Source organism: Theobroma umbraticum, unplaced genomic scaffold (assembly GCF_002168275.2).
Source record: "Theobroma umbraticum cultivar Fairchild unplaced genomic scaffold, ASM216827v3 scaffold_81.0, whole genome shotgun sequence".
In the NCBI taxonomy this organism is placed as follows: Eukaryota; Viridiplantae; Streptophyta; class Magnoliopsida; order Malvales; family Malvaceae; genus Theobroma; species Theobroma umbraticum.
Window position 1 is genome coordinate 1862903 of NW_018397268.1, and position 22093 is coordinate 1884995.

A 22093-nucleotide genomic window follows, 5' to 3' on the forward strand; every position below is an offset into this window, starting at 1 on the left:
ATAGGGATATACCTATAAGTCATATGTAGCCAGATTAGAGCCTGAACTGAATGAGTCTATTTTAAATTTCAATTCACATAGGGATATAGTGTTTTAGTTAACATAGATATTTTTATAAGATAAGTGGGAAGACCCTTATAAATAATTTAGGACTCTAGGTTAGCAATTCAACCCATTGAAATAAGTTAAGAAAGAGAGGTAAGATTTAGATGAAGTGTGAGGGATATTGTAATCCTAGGCTTGGTTGATTTGCTGTTTGCTCAATTATCTTGTTGCTTTAATTTTGTAATTAAATTAGTTTTAGTTGCGTAATTTTCAATTCAATTAGAATTCAAATTTTAATTATTTGAATAAAACTAAATTGTTCTAATTTTAGTACTTAGTAAAATTTTAGATCAATTCCCTGTGGGATCGATACTCTACTTACTAATATACTATCTATTCGATACGTATACTTGCATAGTAGAATTTTAACTGAAAACTACCACCTCATATCATACACATAAGTTTTTCATGCCCCACATACTTGGCGTTATCTTATGACTAGCCATATTCTCTTAACATTGTTAGGCCTTGACCTATATATTCAAAATGTAGTAATTTATCCACATTTATTCACTTATATCCAAATCTCACATCAATTCTCTCCTAGCCTTCACCAAGGCTTTTCCAACGCCTTTGGTATAAGTTATTTCCATTACCACCACTTCCCATAATTGAATTTCGATTCCAAACATTTGACTCGATGCGTGTCCTAACATTGTACACTTAGATTCCAATAAGTTTCCACCAATTATCTCTTTCATCAGTTTTATAATTTCCTAAATCTACCAAGTGTACTAATGAAATACTATCTTTTTTTAATCATTGAATTGTGCTTGCAATTATAGGCTCATGAATAAGACTCCACTAGAGCATTCCTTAACATCAATACAATTATTGAATTTCAAACTTCATACTTAGAGTAATATAACCATAAATTGGCTTTCAAAATCAGGAAGCAACTTAATCATGCAAGTATGATATTGTAATGCCATTTGAAATTAGTATCATGCCATATAAGTACCAATATCAGTGTACACAAAAATCCAGCCATGATCAATTTTCAAATTGTAATAAATTCAAAGCATGCTATGGTATTAGTAAGTAAACCAAATCATGTATTTCAAAGCATTCCATGATATTAATGAGTTCAATGCTGCTAAAAATTCGTACATATTTCACATCATCCAAAATTTGATTAAAAGACATAGGGGTGCCAAGGACAATTAAGTACAAGTTTAAGATCATGGCAACTTCCAAAACCAACTAAAACTCAATGTATCAGACATGACATATACAAATACTTATTATTAGTATTTAAATCAAGTCCAATCATGAATTCCATCGCTTAAGTTAATAATCATCACGTTTCATGATAATGTCAAAAATGTCTAGGGTGTATTACGACTCAAGAGACCTAACTATAAAGAGTGGAACTCTTCACAATCATCAACAGCAAATTCGGGGCACCACCCACATCGACCTCATAATCCTAATATCAACAAGGTCTTGGAGAGTTTCACCCAAAAATATCAACATATGTTTTAATTAAAGAACTATCAATTTTAAATAATGGATTTAAGGTACGTGGTAAGGCTTTCAATCAAGCATATTTCACTTAAATCAAGCTGACCAAATATGCCATCTCATTAACTTCAAAAAACATGCCATAATTCTTTTGCAATATCCAAAGTCACCTATATTTAAATCAGAATTATGCAATTTATTATTGCTCCATCAATTCGATTTGTACACAAAACAGCATGTACTTTCCCAAATGCAAGGAGTTCTCAAAACAATTTACAAGAGTTATAAACATTCTACTGTGGCTCTCAACATTCTATAATTTAATGCGTGACCTGGCAACAATCTTCACATTTCTTCGTTAATCAACTAACTGATCTCATCAATATTCAAGCACATGTTTGGCCCTCCAAATAATAATATCTAACATTTATGTCAAGGAATGCTTGATCTCTAACCTAGCCTTTAGACATTAAGTTATTAATCAAGGTAAACCCCTCCATTATATGTCTGTCCATAAAGTGCATGTGATATCACAACATGCATAACACCACCCATGCTCTTGCCTCATGTAGGCATTAGATATTTCATAATACATAGCCGTTTAGAGCTTACCATTTCCTTACAGCCACTTGATTGGTGGCCTGTTGTTGTAACCCTTCCATGCTCATCATGCATATATCCCTCAACAATTCTCATCCACAAGAATATTTTGTTATACCTCCCTCAATACTCAAATGCATAATCCTTAAGTGAATCACGTTAACCATTGCAACGCCTGCCATTGCAGTCGCAAGAATAGGAATAAAATTTTATCCAAGAACTCAACCTTAACTTAATTAGCAAACTCATTATTGGTCCTCACCAATCAACCTAACTTTCAAATTTACTACCATGGGCTATAATTATTACTTCACTGGATCGCTTCATTAGCCATGACCCTTAGTCGCAATCGTAAGTCGTTCCATTAACCTTTTGTTAGAAGCGTTCGGCTTTAAAATATTTCTAATGGTGGCTCATGTCATCTTTCTCGAGACAAGAGCGTTACCAACAATTTCACATTTCTTTATTGATGATGGGTGGCTCACTAAGACTTGGGAGTTCATGCAACCTCTTATTCATAATCCGTGCTGTAGTCACAAACCATGGCCAAGACTCTACACGAGCCCCAACACTCCGCTGATAGACTTAAGAATTCCTAAGACTTGACTTAAACTTAAGGCTCTGATACCAAGATTGTAACAACCAACTCTTACGATCGTTATCGGCAAATAAGTCATATAGACAAGCCTACACAATCTGACAAGCCTTTTAAATATATTAATCTCACCAAATAAATTCTTTCCTTTATCATATACTAGCAATGCTATACAACCAAGATTGCAAATTTAATTCTTAAATACTCATAAAAATTCTCAACGAGAGATTTAAAATATATGTACAACACGTCTTAAAATGTAAACCTTCAAACATTACACCATTTAAAATTAATCAAACGGTATCCAAAGGCCTCAGCCTAAAAGTGTTTTATAAATACATCACTTTATTTAAAAACAGTAGACAACTTGACAACTAGACAACGGAGTGACGCAAGGAAAGTGTTACAAGACGACAATTACCTATGCAGCAAGCTGAAGTGCCCTCACCATAGCTGCTCCAAATTAATTCTCTTATATGCCATTATCAACTAGTTAGGGTGAGCCTTTCATACTCAACGAGTGGACAAGAAGGGAAATAAGTATTTAACCCCACTTCCTTGCAATAATTACTATAATACAATCAGTTAATCTCGAGCTCATCTATTTTTCAAGAAAAAAATCTCAAGCTTATCTAAAAATCCTCTTCCATCTAGCAACAAAATATAGTAAATAGTTAATAATTAAAACCCAAGTCTCTTACCTTTATGGCTTAACCCCACCTTAACCACAGTCTCCAGCAAGCTTTCAACCCGAGGCACCAATATCTATCACAAACAATATGAAACTTTTAACCAATTAATTTTAAAAATAATGTCTAAAACTAATAGTTTCTCACTTCTTTAGCAAATTTCCCAATCCCAAGATTCAATTGTGGAGCCTATAATCCTTCAAAGACGGTTCGATAAGCTCGGGTTAAGAAAATCAAAGTTACATAAGCTTGAACTTTAAAATGAGGGAGACGCTTACCTCTTTTCCCTTCTCTGTCAATTTCCTTTTTCAGCACTTTCTCCAACTACAAGGTGGGATTGGGAGCTCCAAATTCTTGAAAATTTGTTTGGGAGTGATCGGGTTTCAAAGGGAGAGAAGGGGAGATTCTGAAAGTTGTGTGTGATGACCGGAGGCTCCAATCAAAAGGGTTTTCCAATCTGATTTTGAAATCTAATTAATTAATTTTTTTTTCACATGAGGCCCACGCGTTGTTGACCAGGCATGCATTATAAGGCCATGCGGTGGCCGGCCATATGTGGCGTGTTTTCCTTGGGTTCTTGTATTTCATTTACTTACTACTCTAGTTATTATATAATATATATAACATATATATATGTATAATATATATATGTATTAAATTTTCTTCACATGTATTATATTTCATTTTTCACATAGATGTAAATTTTTTTAGGTGTTACTTATTCACCGCTTGAATTTCAAATTCTTCTAAAATTTTAGTATTCCAATCTTACTTACAAATACTAAATTATATATATATGTATACATCCATGCATACGCTTTTGTAATTCTTGTCCACATTTGCATATATGCTTGGCAAACAATATATGGCATTAGAGTAGAAGAAATACAAATAAATAAATAACTAAATATGCTGGATTAATTGCTCATTAATCCTCTAACTTTTTATTTTTTATGATTTAGTCCCTTAACTTTTTTTTAACCACACCCCAAATTTATAAATATCTCCCTCTTCCACTTTGGCAACACTTATCTCTTCAAAATCAATTTTTAATATTTTATTTATTTTTCGACCTTAATTATTATTTTAATATTATTTTATTATTAAAATATTATTTTTATTTCACACCTTCTCTTTCAATCTCTTATGCTTTCCTACGTCATTAATGACCATAATTTTTCTCAAATTTCTAACATCGTTTTAGTTTAATTAACATCTCAAGGGACAAGATGTTACAAAAGGAATTTTTTTAAAAAAAATAAAATTCTCAAGCATAAAAATGAGATGATATTTATTTAAATAAAAATCATTTAAGTTTTATTTCGTGTTGTTACTTTTTTAAGGAAAATTGAAGTTTAAAATTAATTTTATTTTACCTTTTATATGTATTAAAAGAAAAAAAGGATACAAATTTAAAATTTAAGTAAATTTTTTTACATTAAAATATATAATTACAAAGTAAGAATTTTTTAATTAAAAGCTAAAGAGCTTTTCTTGTCAACGTTTTGCTAGCAATCAACTTTGCCGTGTATAGTTTGTCCACAAACACTAAAGTCAAAAGCATTTTATCTTTTTAAGCAGTGGTTGATACTTTGATTAGTATTTTCGAGACTTTTCCTTTTGAATTTTTAATGTAGGATTTCACATCAAAGGATGACATTAGGATCAATGCAAACATTTGGATAAATCAATTATATTATATATAATCATTTTTTAAAGTTAACATTCTTCAATGGAGTTAAGGTGGTGATAGAGGCCACCTTTCAATTTTAAATTTCTTTTATTGTTATATACATAAAACTTTATGTATATAATCTAATTATTCTTATAGTTATTCTTTTAGTTCACACTTATATAATATCAAATGGTTAATGCATTTAATAAATTTAATGGAAGAGGACTTAATGGTGTTAATGATTGATGTAAAACTAATCAATTTTGAAAGCATATGAACACAATTTATATGAATTATAATAGAGATATTAAATTCAACATTTTGATAATACATCAACGAAATTTATTATTTAAACACTATTATAAGGTTTAAGTTTTCATAATAAAATTGTTTTCTCATCCTAAATTACTATTCCCTTCATCATTATTATGTTGTCTTGGTTGATTAATCACAGAATTTAAAGAGTCAAAAAAAGAAAGAAAGAAAGAAAGGTAAATATGTGAAAATTGTATCTAAAAATGTTTGTTTAGTAAACCATAATTATGATAAAAAATTTTATAAAAAATTAAAAAAAAAAAACCCTTTAAAGAGTGACATCTTGATTCTCTATAACTATTAAATGTAAAAATGATTAGGACAAAGATCAAATTGAATGACAACATGCTTAGCAAAGGACTCACACAACTTTGATTATTGATGCATTAAACACTCTTTGTTTGTCCTACACATAACCCTTAAAACCCTTATTCCTTAAATCTTTGTAAGCCTAAAGCCACATTTTTGACAAGACTTTGTTAATTTCCTCCCCCAGACTCTTCAACACCAAATTTGTCTATAACATCTTGCAAAAATGCCATCCTATTTTCACCATAAATTTGCCCATCCCATCCCTTTTTAGCTAACTTATCCCCCTTCAATGTCTTCCCTGCAGAATCATATGCTCCATTGACAATCCCCTCTCTGCTGCTTTCTTTGCTGTTATATCAGTCACTTTCAATACCTCATCGCGTTGAGTCAAAGGATTCCCAATCTTGCTCGTACCAAAAAATGAAGAGTCAAACAAGAAATTTAGCTTGGTGAGCAATCTTGCCTTATGGATCAACGTAAGGGTATCTTCTTAGAAAACAAAATATTGAACCTGATCAAAGCCAAGATCGAAGTAGGTAGGAATTTAGCCTAGTGAGCAATCTTGTCTTATGGATCAACGTAAAGGTATTTTCCTACAAAACAAAATATTGAACTTGATCTAAGCCAAGAAGTAGGCAGGAATTTTGAGCCCAATGTCCACCTTGCTCATGTTCTTGTTGCTCATTTTCTTATAGGCCTTGTTTTTGTTTAGGGGTCATTTTCGAGTTTATGCTCTACATGTCATTTTGACTCAAGTTGGGGTCTTTTTTTATATTTATATATTTTTTTAAAAAAATAAAAAAATAAAAAATAAAGAAAAATAAAGAAAGGAGAGAAAGAGAAATGACAGTAGAAAAAATGGAAAAAAAAAGGAAATCAATTAAAAAAGGAAAAAACAAAAATAAAGCAAAAGAAGAAATAAAATAAACAAAGAGCACAAAAATAAAGGAAGAAAGGGATTAAGCTTTTTGTCGTGTCAAGCAAAAGGGGAAAAGGAAGGAGGTTGAAGGTAATTCTTGAAGGTTGAGGAAGTAAAAAGTTTTTAAGATTATCTATTTGGTTGATTGAGAGGTAAAGAAGGCATGCATGGGGGCTCACTAAGAGGTTTTTCCACTTGGAGAGGAAGGTGTCTTGAGTTTTTATTTATTTATTTAGTTATTATTATTATTATTATTATTATTATTATTATTTATATTGATGTTCTCTTACTATTAGGTAGCGTTTGGTATAAGAGAAGTGAGAGCATATTTCCTGTAATATATCCAATTAAATTATATTACAGTGTTTGTTTTGCAATAGACCATTGCAATGTAAGATTGCAATGCAATCACATTACAACCAAGAGATGTAATATGATTGCAGTCTCAAATTAATACAATCATATTACATTCTGCAATGTTTTTAAAGACATTTTTGAACCTTCAACTTTATTACCTTACTAAAAACATTTTGTAATGTTATAATTAAAATAAAAAATATAATATAAGAATCATAAATTAAAATAAAATAAAATATGAGAAATTAAAATTTATATAATATAGGTAAAAGAAATTAAAATAAAATATATAATATAAAAAATTATATTAAAGAAATGAAAATAAAATATATGATATTAAAAATATATTTAAGAGATGATATTATATAAAAATTAACAATAAAAAATACAAGTATATTAAACTTACATTTTAATAAATAGAGGTAATTTTAAAAATTAACATTACATTCTCAATTAAGTATTTATAAACCAAACACTAAAATGCTATATTTCCTGCATTTTAATCATTATTTTACTTGTATACCAAATACTGTAATGTTATTTTCCCTGCAATCACATTATTTGCAATCATATTACTTGTAATCATATTGTATTATAAAGTACCAAACGTCACTTTCGTTCTTTTTTAATTGTGGTGCAATTTTTTAGGTTGCTTGGATGTTTTTTACGAGGATTCTTCTCGTTTGAGTGAGGGATTTTGTCATGGATACTTTGGGATGGGGGATTTTCGAGGACGAGGGATTTTCCCTTTTTAGGGTGAGGGCCCTTGTTTCTTTGAGTGGTTCTTTTGCTAGTTTTTCGAGGATTTTCTCTAGGAGTTGATGGGCTCTTGTGTCCTTCTTTTGGATGGTGCCTTGACTCTCCCTTGCTTCAGCTTCACAGAGGACTTCTTTGCTTAAGTCATGTTTTTCATGGTGTGTTGGTATGGCGAGGAGTGGGGATGTGTTCCGGAAACTCTTACGCTGAACCTGTGATGAATCCAATGTTGTCTAGGTTAACTCGTCTAAGATACTGTGGTTAATGTTGCCAAGAAGGGGTTTTGTTGATGATGCAATCCCTTGGGGTTTTTGTTTTGTTCTACGAATTACCAGGTCTTGTCCCTTACTTAGGAGATGAGCTTGATGTTTTCTTGGTTTTTCTATCAATCATGTTCATCTCAATGCTGTTGTTGACTACTTTTGGATCGAGGTCTCTTGAGTTCGATTGTTTGGACTTTGCTGTCTGTTGGACCATCTTTAGGGTCCTCTTGTTATTCGTTGCCACTAAGTCTCCGTTTTAAGGCTTTTTCATCTGATGATTGGTGCTGTTTTTGTTTTGAATGGTTTTCTTTGATGCTTCTTAGGGATTCTTTTACTTGTAACTTTTGGTGGTGCAAGTAAGGTTGACTTCACAAGAGGGGATCTTTACTGTGAGAGATTTTCCTTGTTTGTTGGGTTAGGGGGTTTTGCTGTTTCCAATCAAATAGAATTAGGACAATTTTTGTTTTCTGGCACCTCTTTTTGTTCATGGTGCTATGCTGTCAATTTCTCTTTGGGCAGATTCGTGTTGGTACAAGTGTATAGGTTTCATCGAGCCAAGGAAACTATTGTGCCATTAAGAGTCTTTCAGGCAATTAAGACTAAAGACTCAAAATGGCAAATTAAAGGCTGACTTAATAAAATTTCACCTTTCAAAAAAAAATAAAAAATCTAGACAATTGTCCAACTTAAGGTTCTTATTGTGGGTACCCTTCGCTATCAAAACAAAGAAATCCTTAACTAAATCCTTAAGCCACCAAGTTAGAAATGACTGCAAAAACCCATTTAATCTCATATCAAAGCCGATGCTTTCAACAGTACCCTGCTCCTATCCTTGCATTTCAAATCCTCAATAGGTTCTTTTTCCATCTCACCTCAAAATTATGACTAACCTAACAAATTATGGTGAAAACAAGAGATTCTAAATAACCTTAAAACAATCGAAAAGGTAATTTCATACCGATGATTTCAACGGTCCCTGGAGTACGGTGTGTCATGGTAAGAGACACGTTCGATGCTTCAGAACCTCTTGCCACATGGTGGGCTCCTGCTTCTATTGAAACTCATTTGTTTGAACATATTATAGAATAAAACCACCAAACTCTAAAAAAAGAACATGACGGAATTAATGTAAATTCAGATCATAAGAACAAAGTGAATCCAATCTACCAAATAACAAAAAAAGGAAAAAGGAAAGGCTTTATATACACATGTATATATATATATGTGTGTGTTTGTGTGTGTGTGTGTGTGTACATTTGTATATGGAGGATTTTAATTTACCTGGGAAATTGAGATGTTCAAGTTTTAGGATTTCGCTAATGTTTGAAATTGTGTTGTTTTAGGGTAGAAAGAGCAAGTACTTAAAATTTTGAAAACGACGTCGTGCGTTTTTTGTTCTTGGTTTATGTTTAGGTGACGGGTAGCTCACCAAAGGGAGTTTATGGGTTAGAGTAGCATGGGCCAATGGTAAAATCAAAGATAATTGTAATAAAAAAAAAAAGAAAAAGAGCATGGCTTTTTATTTTTTAAAAAAAATATATTTTTCGAGTTTTTAATCCAAATGAAAGTATTTTATCCTTAAAATTATTGATATCTGTACGAATCTCGTATTCATTTTATTTTGTAAACTCTACTTACATCTTTCATAGTTTCAATTTATTTTATATAACATTTTGTGTTTTCTTTTCAGTTTTTCTAATTAATTCTTTGTGGATAAATTTTGTTCTCAAAAAAATTACATTGTTAATTTTTTTAATAAAATTGTCAAAATAGCTTTAAATTTAAACAAATAAGTAAATTTTTGAATTATGAATATTTTGATAATTTATTATACAAAATTAATACTATAATCTTTTTGTGAAAAGTGAAAACATTAAAACCGTAAAAAACATAGGTAAAATTTACGTAATTTTTTTTTAACTAGTGAATAAGTTTAAATTCATAACTTATTTTTATTGAGGAACCAAAACAAGATTTTTGCATGACAATTTTGTTTTTTTTATAATTAATATCTCACAAAACAGTTTCCATTTTTAAAATTTTCATTTCTACGAAAGAAAAATTCCACTTCTAAAAAATATGTTATGATTGCAATTCCTCAATGGAAATCACATCCCATTAGATTTTTCAGGACTCTCCATTTGAAGGGTTGAAGAAAGGATAAAATTTAGGACCCAAGAAAGATCTTTATTTCCTTGGAATGACCCAAAAGCCCATAGGCTTTCATATGAATTTAAAAGAAAAAAAAAAAGAAACTAAAGTTAGGCATTAATCATTACCAACATATGACATTAGGCTAATAGTCTTTCTTTGGTGGCAAAGAACAATCAAAGAATACCCTTTTCATAAGAAACATTGCCTAACCTTTCCCTTCATTGTTTCAAGGCCACAAATCAGTTTGTTTTGTTCAAATGCAAGTCATAGGAGAATTATTACACCAATAAAAAGTACCATATAATTGCTGATGTTAAATCTCTCTAATGAAGAGAGAGAAAACAGTACCATACACAATCCAACATACAGAAAGAAGGCATGCAATATTCAAACTGCAATGAGATTGGTACCCCACAAGCCATCGTATATTAGTCAGTAAATATCACACCAAAGGGGGATACTGACCCCATATGAATCCATAGATATAACAAATCAAGACAAGGACTGAAGAGTATGAACTCAGGAACAACAACCCAATATCAAAAGCAAGTTCTAAGTTCCAAATTTGCTATAGACATTACATTTAAGTGAACCAGATGGTATGAACTTCCATTGCAAAGTAGGTTATACATCTAAGTGGCGCGGCTCTTTATGACATCAAGACCCATCTCAGTAGGATCGGTAGCTTGCAACTCTACCTGGATACCGTCCAATTCCCTCTTGAACCTGTCCTTGGAGCTGGCATAGATCATCTTGCTTCTTACCTTTGCTGTATCAGGAGACCTTCATGTATAAATGTTAACAGATGAGTGAAACAATTCAGCAGAGATCCATGAACGGCAAGATTGAACAGAAAAGGCCAAAAACATTACAAATGCATTAACACTTCATGTTACCAGGCAATGAAAATAATTCTACTCTTCTGACAGTTTTCTTCGGTCACAAAATCAAAGTCATAGACAGCATATCGACACTCATCAGCTGGAATGCTAGCAGTGAAAGCCTCATAGCTATCAGTAGGTTCACCAAGCTTTTCAACAACAACTTGCTTCTGCTTTTCCTCAATCTTGAAAACAATGAAGCGATAAGTCCTTTTAGCCTTCAGCTCTAAAAACTTCAGCTTGCAATCATCATCCACAGCCATTCCTGAAGCTGCGTTTGCCTGCAAATCATGCACAACCATCTCAACAAGTATCATGCATCAACCGAGCGAACTAAGAAAACATACTGCATATCGCCAGCAGACCACTGAATCCTCAAAAAGGATACAAGCTCCAAAATTATTTAGAATCTAGTTGGGGCTATTGTAACAATGACAATCCTTACAAAGCATATTTAATGAAACATAAATACATATTTTGGCACGAAAATAAAGCCTTTCAATTTAATTCATTGTTAAGAGAGGGTGTAACTTGTAAGCGAATGCACTTTCCCAATAGCTTAACAACTGGATACATCACCCGCCAAAGGGAAAAGATTCTCAGACTGTAGAGTTTACACCCACATCTTCAACTGGAAAGGCCCATTTTCATATTTATCCCGTTTTATCAAACAATTAAACAAATTGAAGAATGAAAGCATTAACAACCAGATAACGCTAAAATGTTCAAAATAACTTTCCATCCCTCAAGACCAATTCCCACCAGACACAACCCATTAACATTACCAAGTTCATGAATTTATTCCTTTTATTCTGAATTGCTTCGCCTAAAATGCGTACATCATTCCTTCCATTTTCTCAAGCTCATCATTAACATATCCTCTATTTTTTGGGGATAATTAAAATTTCCCCTAATCCTAACTATAGTCAATAAATTCAAATAGGAAATTATTTTTTTTCAGCGAATTTGTCCCTATTAGAATCAACAGCCTAATATCGACCACGTTTTGATGCCATTACCATGCAAAGGTCGATGGGCCTAAAAAAAATTAAAATAACTTTCATGTGCCATAAAATTTACACCTTTCAAAAAAAAATTATTAAAATTATAAATAAAAAATATTTTAATTTCTATATAAAATAAATAAAACTGCAAAATGAAGTAAACCGCAGGAGGATAACAAAATCAACGCTTGAAAATCAGACACGCAATCACAATCGACGAAACGGTCAGACGTGAAGATCGAATCGAACATTGAAATCAGATCGGGGGAACTAAACAGGACCTAATTAAATCCTAAATTGGAGTAGTATTGCACCTAATTTTATGGGGAAAAAAATTCTTCAGATCGAAAATTTTAAAAAAAAATTTATCAAACAAAAATGAAAAAGAAATTGAAATTTGAATGTTTAGAGGTTAGGAGATAGATATACTGGAGTAAACAGGAGAAGAGTGTTTACCATTTTTTTCCCGAGAAAGCGAAGGAAAGAGCGAGAAAAGGCGGAGAAAATCTAGGGCTTCTTCAGAAAAAGAGAGAGAGAGAAAGGGAAGGAGAAATGTGGAGATAAATTTTTTCTCTATTTTTTGGGTTGGGGATGACTGCATGAAAATGCCCACCCAGTCTTTTAATTTTACTACTCTTTTTTCCCCCTTTTTTCCTTGCTTTCACGTTTTTCCTTAGGTGCGTGTGGAGTGGATGATACTATGGTTACTGTGACGGGTCCAGATAGATGTCCCAATCACATGCTGCCACGTATGATTTTGCGTGGGCAAGCGTGCCATGTTGAGGCACGGTGACGGTATCGGTTTTCAGATAAGAAGGTTTGACGTTACAATGCGGTGTCGTATGAGCTTTAAACCAACGAAGGACCAGCGTCCCCTGAGCAAGTCCAGAAGTTCAAGTCGACACAATTGAATTATTTAAATATTCACATCATTTCATGTGAAATGTTTTTCATAAGATAAAAACTGTTAAAGAGATCGAAGCAAGCAATATCTTATAAGTTAATCTATATTGTGATCATGACAGTCGGTTCTCAATTATTATATTAAATAACAAATTTTGTATTATTTATATATTAATATATTTTTATACATAAATTAATATGAATTGTGATATGATACTTAGATATTTTTTCGACAGAATTCGAAAGGCATTTCCATTTCTTCATCATCATAATGGCAATTCCATTAGCAACCAAAATAATTTTAGTTCCATCAAAATCTCCTTGTTAGTTTCGAAGGAAACATTCCTAAACTTGGGGTGGGATTTTCACATGCTCTTTGGTGATTGAGTTGCAAATAAATAATAATGAAAAGTATTCCATCAGGACTAGTACTTGGATAATAAGCCGACAAGCCACCTGTTGAACCAGAGGCCTTTGGTCGAAATTTGATATGAAATTGGTCGAAAATGTTATAATGTTCCGTCAGAATTCATCAGTTATTTCGTAATGAGGGTGACAATGGAAATGGACCACTAGGAGATGATGCTAACCCTCTTCCAACATAGTAAACATTTTTAACCATAAGCATGAAGAAATCCAAGATTAGGGAATCGAGTGACTTGAATGCGAGTGTATAAAATTTGAATCAATCAGCAATTTGAACATGTGCACTTCAATTGTCTAAGATATGGTAACTTGGTGATGATTTCAAGCAGGATTTTTTGTTAGTCAACATAGTCATTCCCCTTCTATGATATTATTTTCGAAAAATAATTGTCAGAAAAGATTATGAAAAATAAGGAATATAAAATAAAAGTAAGTAAAAATAGTAAGAGAAAGTTTGAGGTATGGTATCACTATCTTTAAAGATAATTTTCATCCCTTCGGAGGATGAAACTTGGTGCAAAAAGATTATAGCGGTTATCCTATAGGATTCAACAGACCATTCGTTAGTAGTTTGTACAAACTATTAAGTGAAGACAGAAACAACAGAAACAGAGAAAGAACCCAACAATTGAATAAAGAAGGCAAAGAAGATAAGCAAAGAAAGCTCAAAAGGTGAAAGGAAGACTTTGGTGTGTGTTGAGAGTGTAGGTGTGAGGCTGTATTTATAGGCATAGAGTGAGGTGAGCGTTGCACCAAATAAGGTGAACGTTGAACCAGATTGAAAGCTTAAACATGTTGAACCATATTGAAAGCTTAGAAGGTGAAAGGCTTTGGTCCTCAGAAGGTGAAAGGCTTTAGTGTGTGTTGAGAGTGAAGGTGTGAGGCTATATTTATAGGCACGTTGAACCAGATTAGGGTGAGGCTGTATTTATAGGCATAGAATGAGGTGAGCATTGCACCAAATAAGGTGAACGTTGAACCAGATTGAAAGCTTAAACACGTTAAACCAGATTGAAAGCTTAGAATGTGAAAGGCTTTGGTGTGTGTTGAGAGTGAAGGTGTGAGGCCAGATTGAAAGCTTAAACCAGATTGAAAGCTTAGAAGGTGAAAGGCTTTGGTGTGTGTTGAGAGTAAAGGTGTGAGGCTATATTTATAAGCACATTTAACCAAATTAGGGTGAGGTTGTATTTATAGACATAGAGTGAGGTGAACCTTACACCAAATAAGGTGAACGTTGAACTAGATTGAAAGCTTAAACACGTTAAACCAGATTGAAAGCTTAGAAGGTGAAAGGCTTTGGTATGTGTTGAGAGTGAGATTGAAAGCTTAGAAGGTGAAAGGCTTTGGTATGTGTTGAGAGTGAAGTGTGAGGCTATATTTATAGGCACGATTAGGATGAGATTGAAAGCTTAGAAGGTGAAAGGCTTTGGTGTGTGTTGAGAGTGAAGGTGTGAGGCTATATTTATAAGCACGTTTAACCAGATTAGGGTGAGGTTGTATTTATAGACATAGAGTGAGGTGAACCTTACATCAAATAAGGTGAACGTTGAACCAGATTGAAAGCTTAGAAGGTGAAAGGCTTTGGTATGTGTTGAGAGTGAAGGCATGTGGCTATATTTATAGGCACGTTGAACCAAATTAGGATGAGATTGTATTTATAGACATAGAGTAAGACGAACCTTACACCAAATAAGGTGAACACACTCCGTTTTCTTTACTTACAGTAAGCTCATAGTGTGTTTTCATATATAAAACATTCACCTTTCATGTATTTTGACAATGTGAGATGTTTGAACATTATGAAATACACTATTTTCTAACAATAATTATTTCAAAAAAAATCAAAACAACAATTATTGATGCTCTTAAAAATAATCATTCCGTTGAATTGAAATAATATTATATAAAACAAACCTACTTTCATTTTCCTTTTCCTTACTCTCACTCATCCACCTCTCTCAATTTTCTCGCCATCATAAGATGACGGAGGGTGGCGATGACCGACCAACGCCACCATGATCAAATTTATTTATGTTAAATAGCTATTATGTAGTTTACCAACCAAATCTTTTACTTGAATTTTTGTTTATTTTGCCAAAAGCCCTTTGAAACAGTCATTTTCCTTTCTATGGTTGTATTGTTTAGCTGATTTTTAGTTATAAAATTATTGTGTAAGAGGGAAAAAAAAAGCAAATAGCATGTAAAGATTAAGAAAATTTTTGTTATTTCACTTGTCAAAAGTACCATCAGCCTCATTTCTTCTCTTCCTCTAGGGATGGAACATCATAGGAGAATATTAAAAAATATATATAAGAAAATGAATCTAGTTCTCAATAATTAATAAATGCTGCTCTGATTCCTCATTCAATATCATAACTAGGAAAACCAAATGTATCTATTTTTTTCTTCCTATATAGTATAATGGGGATTAAAATATGACAAAGCTTTTGCATTATGGTAGCATTAGAATCTTCAAGGGATGATTGTTTTTCTTGATATGGAATCACTATCAGCCTTCTGGTCTTCTTTTGTCACTTTCTGGCTGAATGAAATGGGAACCAAGCAAAGCCCTCTGCTTCTTAGGTCTTGTTGCTTCGTTCCAATTTCCTGTTGGCAATGCAGAGAGTTTAGACAAATTACAAGGAAACTGGAAAATGGCTGTGTCTAGGGTGTTGGTTAATACCCATGGTATTTACCTGTGGGTGAATAGCCCTGAGACTGTTATATGAGCTGCTCAGCATCTGAAACAAATTCTATGGGGAAAGTGGGAAAGTTATTAGAGAAAGTTTTAAATGACTGCTTACTGATTTGGATTAGGTGAGGAGTTTAATATATACCTGAATTTGTTCTTGGAGAAGTTTGATGTAAAGAGAAGCCTCTTGAAGGACTGAAGCAGTGTCAGTCTGCATTGAATTTATTTGCCAAAAGACAAAGATTTTATTAGTTTTAATGTGGGAATTGACATTGGACCAATAATATTACATTAACCAAATAAAATATGTTTTTTTGAAGTACTTAAAACGGACCTTTCCATAGGGGGAAACCAACTTTTGAAGAGCTGTGGTCTTGTCACTTAGCTTTTGGCTTCTCCTAACTGCAGGCATATGCATCTACAAAGGAAAAAAAGGAGGAAAAACTTGAAACTTGATTTTGCTTCTCAGTTTCTTATGTAGCAAACTGTTATTTACTTTTTCTTTAGAAAGCTGCAAGTTCCTTACCCTGCACTGTTTGATTTCAGTTACTGCTTCAGTAATTTGATGAGATTGCTGTTGTTCAAAGGGGGGTAATCTCTTTCTCTTGTTCTTCTGCTTCCACTCATTCAGAGCACTAGTTCCATTCAATGGCATTTGGTCATTAACCTCAATTGGTCGTTTCCTTCCGTTTTTCAACTTCTGAATGTCCTGAGAAATCGAAAAACCATAGAAGGTCTTAGGTGGATTGCTATGGCTATTGTAAAGATTGTGGTAACAGAACTCTCCTTAATCTGATAGTCTAAACATTAATGGGAGCCAGATTTTACATACCTGTTCAAATTGTGGAAGTGCTAGCTTGCTGGTAAGTGGCATGGACTGCTGGAAATTGTTGTCACAGTTGGAGCTGCCAGACTGATAATCTAACACCAAACAAAAGGTATTTTTTACTATTTTTCGATTGCTTGTGCAAGTAAAAATCATGTGTGAACTAAGCAGAAGATGTGTCACAGGGATGTTCACAGATAGAAGAAATGGAAAGAAAGGAATGTTAGGCTGAGAATCAGAAAAAGTCAGAAATTCCTAGAATTGGTAAAAAGTGTGATAGAGATATTAACCAAACCTTGCAGATCAGAGTTAAAATGGGATTGGTAAGGAGTAGCAAAGGCCCCATCTCTTAGCTGGGTGTCATTGTTGAATATTTTGGATTCCATAGAAAAGCCACCCCCGTGGACATTTCTGCATAAGAACGTACAAAAGGAAAACACATTACAATCCAATTTGGATTTTTCCAACATATAAGTTCTTGACCTGCAAGGAAAATATTTGATTTGGTTGGTTCCTATCATATAATATTCCTTTTACAACTAAAGATAGCCATTCATGAATCAAGTTCCCGACAAAAGCTGTGGTATCCCTCATGTACTTTCTGAGTCTTGACATTGAATGGTTAATTGAGTTTGAGCTAAGTTCAGGCATAGAAAAGAAAAAGGGGAAATTTTAAAACAATTACATATTCTTGCTTTGGATGGTTTCCATTAAAGGCTAGAGGAAAAGCAAAAAGTCTAAGATGCCCTTATTCAAAATCTCTACCGCAATCAGTCTTCTGATTTCATCTTCTAATTCTGTTTCTCCATCAATGGAATTGACTAAGCTTGCGTGATTCAAATGATCCCCTTTTATCTCATCCTTTGCATTTATTAATTACTATGAATTAGATCAAGGTAATGCTTGGTATTATGCAAAATGCTATTCATTGTTTAAGACAGAACATATACCCTTTGCTTTCCATCTGCATAAGGACATCCAGATATGGCATCTGCACTTCATTGTTTCCTGAAACAAACGAAAAAACTTTGAGTGCAGATAAATTTAGACTCTCAGGGGACTATTTACATAGGCTTGAAAAATGATGATTACCAATGGTGTAGAACTGGGAGGACACTGGGGGAAGAAGAGCATTCCTCATATCTAGAACAAACTGATCAGGTTATTCTGCAGAGAAATTATGTCCTCTGCTTTTTCCAATGCTCAAAGATCAGAAGCTGGACACTCTGAAGCCTTCCCAAGCTTGAGTCCAAAAGCCTATTCATAGCAGAGTTCAGAAATGAAAGCAGGCCAAAAGAGCAAGCATCGTGCTCAAAACTCATGACAAAATGATCTATGCTTAACTACAGAAGATAGAGATAGACTAGTCTCTCACCTCTGATCCGAGCCTGATGCTAAAGACCCTGTGGAGAGCAAATGAAGGAAGGGTTAAACTCTTTGGTTTGTAGCAAATGAAGGAAGCGATTAAATTCAAAGCTATATAGCAAGATTTTCTCAAGGGCTTTCTTTTGAGTGTAGGAACAGTTCTTTTCCTTTCAAGGAGAGAAATGGGGTCACAGGTTATTTATTGCATGGAAAAATAATATGAAACGTCTATAAGGTGACATATCAAAGAACCTTTGTACATATATAAGTAGGAGGGCGGTTCTTTGCTGGCAAATTATCAGTTTAATTTCGCTTTCAAGTTAAAATTTTGACTTGATTCGATTAATGGGAAATCGATTAATTATTATAATCATCAATTAAATTATTGAAACAATTGTTTAGTCCAAACTTAAACCTTGTTGAAATCAACTCAGATACAAACTCAGTTGAATAGTCATGGCTAGTTGTGGAATAAGCTCTGACTCATATAGTCATATGCATGCTTTCAATAGTGCAGTAGTTATAACCAAAACTAGCTGTAATATTTACTTTATAGTTTAATAAAATAAATTTTTAAAATGGGTAATCGGAAAAAAATTAAATAGTAGTTCATTCAATAATGATCGAGTTGGATTGCTTCTTCGTTCGAATTAAAAAATAGTATGATACCATATTCAAGTTGTTGAGATATGTATATTTTGGTAAGAAATTAATAATGCAAGACAAAAGTTGTTGTTTAAAAGGGCATTTCAAAAGGAACATAAGGAAGGAATTGAGTCAAGCCATCAAGCAAACTGGTTAACTTAGTTCCCCATCCCTATCATTTGCTTAAAATGGTGGAATCATGTGCATGTATTGCTCTTTTGGACAGCATAATTCATCTTATATTTAATATATCATACACCCTTTTGCTTAAATTAGGGACATTGATTGAATTTCATGCTCACTTTGAGACTTAATACTTTATACCCAAATATGGAAAAAGGGTAATTTTTTTTTTTTAATTTTGGGGTAAGTAAGAAAATTGACACCGAGTTGAACTCAAACTCAGTGAATTATGATTTTGTAACTAATGAAAAATAAATTAAAAATTATGGGTCATACCCTTCTTTTTGTCTTCCCTATGTGGACCCTTGGGGTTGTCTAAAGCCCATAAATTAATTAGATACAAATGGTCATCTCAGTTTCTAGAAGGGGTTTTGAAAGGGATTTACATAATATTGTCAAAATTTTTTATATAATATATAGTTTATTCAAATAGTATAAAACATTTGACCAAGTAAGACTTGAAGTCAACTAGCAAGTTTCTATTTGTCTCCTATATGTATCTACATTTATTTTTGTATATTCATCATGAAACCTACCTAAATCACAATGTCGATTTTTTTAATGATCCTAAATCATAATTTTAAAATTATTATTAGGTTTTATTTTAAAATTTGATTCAATGATAAGTTTACGTGTCTTTTAATTTAAATAACAAGTTCAAATCCGTTTTGCCCTTAGAAAAAGGTGTTGTTACCTTATAATTGTTGGATAGAAGTCAACTTGTCTTGAGTTTAAGCGACATTAGTCCTAAATTCTAATTTGTTGACAAGTGGAATCCCTAGGATAGTTGGGGATTTTTCATCAATTTAATTTACAACCATCTATATTTAATTAATGGTCAAATAATTAGGTTAATTTAATCTATTGTAACATCTCTTATAGCATAGACTCGGTTGATTTGTTGTTTATATATAAACAAAAAAATATAAAAAAATTGTTTGGAAATCTAATGGAAGAGATTTATTTCTTATTATGTAACAGTAGCCCAAAATTATATATTAAAAAAAATTGAAATTAGTTTTTTTAAAAAGAAAAAAAGAAAAAGAGTTTTCATAACTTTAAGTTTTTGGATGTATTGGAAGAATAGAATCAAAGCATAAGAGGGAAGTTATATGGAGATAAGATGTAAAAGCTCGCATATATTCATGCATGGTCGATATTGCAAGTATCGTTAATTTTTAATTTTTATATTATTATATATATAATTTAAGATATATAATATAATTATTTTTATAATTACTTTTTAATTACCTTTATAATATAATTACTTTTATAATTATTATATATATAATTACTTTTTATAATAAGAGAAAGGATATAGGTGTTATTGGATAAGATTTAACATAACTGGCAAAATTTCAAAGTCAACGAAGATTTTCAGTTAGGTCTTGTAATCTCTCTAGTATGTTGGGCCTTACATAATGTTTTTCCTATGGTTTATGGCGAGGTCAAATGAAAGAATAAGAGTGAATAAATCTCCAATAAGTGATTGTTAGAATAAATAATGGGTTTTTATATTACATCTTGCCAAGTCAAAATCTATATCAGTAAATTTTCTTTTAATCTAGATGCAATCCATAAAGTTAGAATAATTGTAAATATATATTTGGTGATGTTTTTACTTAAAGAATCAATGAGCTGCATGCAGGCCAAGGTACATGATTTGCGGTCAACTTATAAATGTTTTTACTATTATCAAAACATCAGATTAACATCACATTATGATTTTATTGCATTTGATTTGTCAAAACAAAACTTTGGGTTAATTAAATAAGCTCATTAACCAACACCTAGGCTTGAGTTTGTTAAATTTCTCCTCATGGAGGTGATTATTATAGGATTAGCTCAGTGGTTTCATTTTTATTTCTAATGAAAAGTTGCATATAACGATATTATTTGAATTTGAGTGACTTAAATTTTCATATTCGTATATGAGTATTTCAAAAAAATAAAACGTTTAAGTGTTTATTTTCCTTTATGACTAAAGATAGAATTGTTCACAAAAATCAGAGTTAAAGTTTGCTGATTAATAACCATGGAAATGCCAAATTACACAACTGAATTTGTCTCAGTCCAAGGATTTCCCCAAGAACGGAATTGCCCATCAACTGTTGGGTGTATACGGTATGAAGCTGTTGAGGTTAAATGTAACATCAGAAGCACTTAATTTTCTTTATTTAAATGGTAATTAGCATTATCTCGATGATTAAGGATGTCTTAATTCCAAGTAATCAAACAGGAAATAAAATATATACATATATATATTATAAAGAGAACCTACTGAGAAAGCTGAAAGAAAGATCCTTACATTAATAAGAGGGCTTAAACATAATAATTAATATTACAAACCATACAATAAATTCTAAAACACTTCATTAACCTAATATTTGCCAAAGGTTCATGGTTGCCCTAATGGTGAAACAAATGAAACCATCATGACTTAACCTCGAAGAAGAATCAATCCCTCCTCCATAATTTCCCCTTCAATATATTGTCCCTTGTCACTGCTGCAGCTGCATGCTTCCACCCTCATCACCATTTGCCTCCATTGGAGAAAGCAGAAGAGGAAGAAAAAGCTAGCAGAAGGCAAAGCCAAAGCTAGGGGATGGGGGGGATTCAAAAATATGGAAGAGAACAGTTTCCCCAGAGAGGCCTCTCATGGGTGAGCAGCGGTTTACTTTTTCAATGGAGTAAATGCGGGTGGGGAGAGGATCTTCTCAGCATATACTTTAAAGCATATCTTTTTTCTCTTTTCTTTTTTGCCCCCCACTGTTTGGCCTTTGCTGATGTTTTCCTTTTCATTTCACTTTTTCTTTGTTGGCAGCTGTTGTTGTGGAATCTGCCTAAGGTTTTTTCCATGGCTTTAGTGCGTTTCTTCTTCTCCCCAACTTTTCCTTTTCTTGTTTCTCTGATTTTCCCTGAAACTCAAGGCACCAACACTTTTAGGCGTCAAGAACTACATAT

At 32.5% G+C, this 22093-nt stretch overlaps 3 protein-coding genes and 1 long non-coding RNA gene across 6 annotated transcripts in view; all 4 read right to left on the reverse strand.

The window, feature by feature from the left end:
• The window catches only part of ECI1 (delta(3), delta(2)-enoyl CoA isomerase 1), a 1623-nt gene extending 1072 nt beyond the window's left edge, over nt 1–551 (reverse strand). The window contains exon 1 of the mRNA XM_021440407.2: nt 527–551. Coding sequence (XP_021296082.2) covers nt 527–551 — 25 coding nt within the window. The remainder of the gene's footprint in view (nt 1–526) is intronic.
• Nucleotides 552–2325: 1774 nt separating this feature from the next.
• LOC110424901 (uncharacterized) lies at nt 2326–4004 on the reverse strand. Of its 2 annotated transcripts, none has more exons than XR_002445952.2 (3): nt 3732–4004; nt 3466–3529; nt 2326–2344 (listed from the first exon to the last, which is right to left on the reverse strand). It is a non-coding gene; the product is annotated as an uncharacterized LOC110424901 (long non-coding RNA). The 2 variants fall into 2 exon arrangements; XR_002445951.2 differs by lacking the exon at nt 2326–2344 and adding an exon at nt 2351–3334 and having other exon boundaries at nt 3732–3989.
• Nucleotides 4005–10568: 6564 nt separating this feature from the next.
• Nucleotides 10569–12706, reverse strand: LOC149526621 (actin-depolymerizing factor 2-like). Of its 2 annotated transcripts, XM_089785003.1 has the most exons (3): nt 12546–12706; nt 11101–11366; nt 10569–10987 (listed from the first exon to the last, which is right to left on the reverse strand). In XM_089785003.1, the coding sequence occupies exons 1-3, from the start codon at nt 12546–12548 to the stop codon at nt 10837–10839; spliced, it is 420 nt and encodes a 139-aa protein (XP_089641129.1). In that variant the 5' UTR covers nt 12549–12706; the 3' UTR covers nt 10569–10836. The 2 variants fall into 2 exon arrangements, with proteins under 2 accessions (XP_089641129.1, XP_089641128.1); XM_089785002.1 differs by lacking the exon at nt 12546–12706 and having other exon boundaries at nt 11101–11402.
• A 2948-nt stretch (nt 12707–15654) lies between these two features.
• Nucleotides 15655–18511, reverse strand: LOC110425179 (uncharacterized). The gene is made up of 10 exons (XM_021440007.2): nt 18312–18511; nt 18029–18193; nt 17887–17944; nt 17232–17347; nt 16943–17031; nt 16637–16819; nt 16445–16528; nt 16256–16321; nt 16115–16171; nt 15655–16025 (listed from the first exon to the last, which is right to left on the reverse strand). The coding sequence occupies exons 2-10, from the start codon at nt 18075–18077 to the stop codon at nt 15891–15893; spliced, it is 837 nt and encodes a 278-aa protein (XP_021295682.2). The 5' UTR covers nt 18078–18193; nt 18312–18511; the 3' UTR covers nt 15655–15890.
• Nucleotides 18512–22093: the final 3582 nt, after the last annotated feature.

What these genes read in the sequence shown, in the direction of transcription:
- LOC110425179 (XM_021440007.2), bottom strand. Translation starts at nt 18,077, where the DNA reads ATGAGGAATGCTCTTCTTCCCCCAGTGTCCTCCCAGTTCTACACCATT. An exon ending in CTCCCAGTTCTACACCATTG is followed by an intron (nt 17,945 to 18,028) that starts GTAATCATCATT and finishes CGTTTGTTTCAG; the next exon opens with GAAACAATGAAGTGCAGATG. An exon ending in TTCTCCAAGAACAAATTCAG is followed by an intron (nt 16,172 to 16,255) that starts GTATATATTAAA and finishes CTTTCCCCATAG; the next exon opens with AATTTGTTTCAGATGCTGAG.
- LOC149526621 (XM_089785002.1), bottom strand. Translation starts at nt 11,402, where the DNA reads ATGATACTTGTTGAGATGGTTGTGCATGATTTGCAGGCAAACGCAGCT. An exon ending in AGAATTATTTTCATTGCCTG is followed by an intron (nt 10,988 to 11,100) that starts GTAACATGAAGT and finishes TTATACATGAAG; the next exon opens with GTCTCCTGATACAGCAAAGG.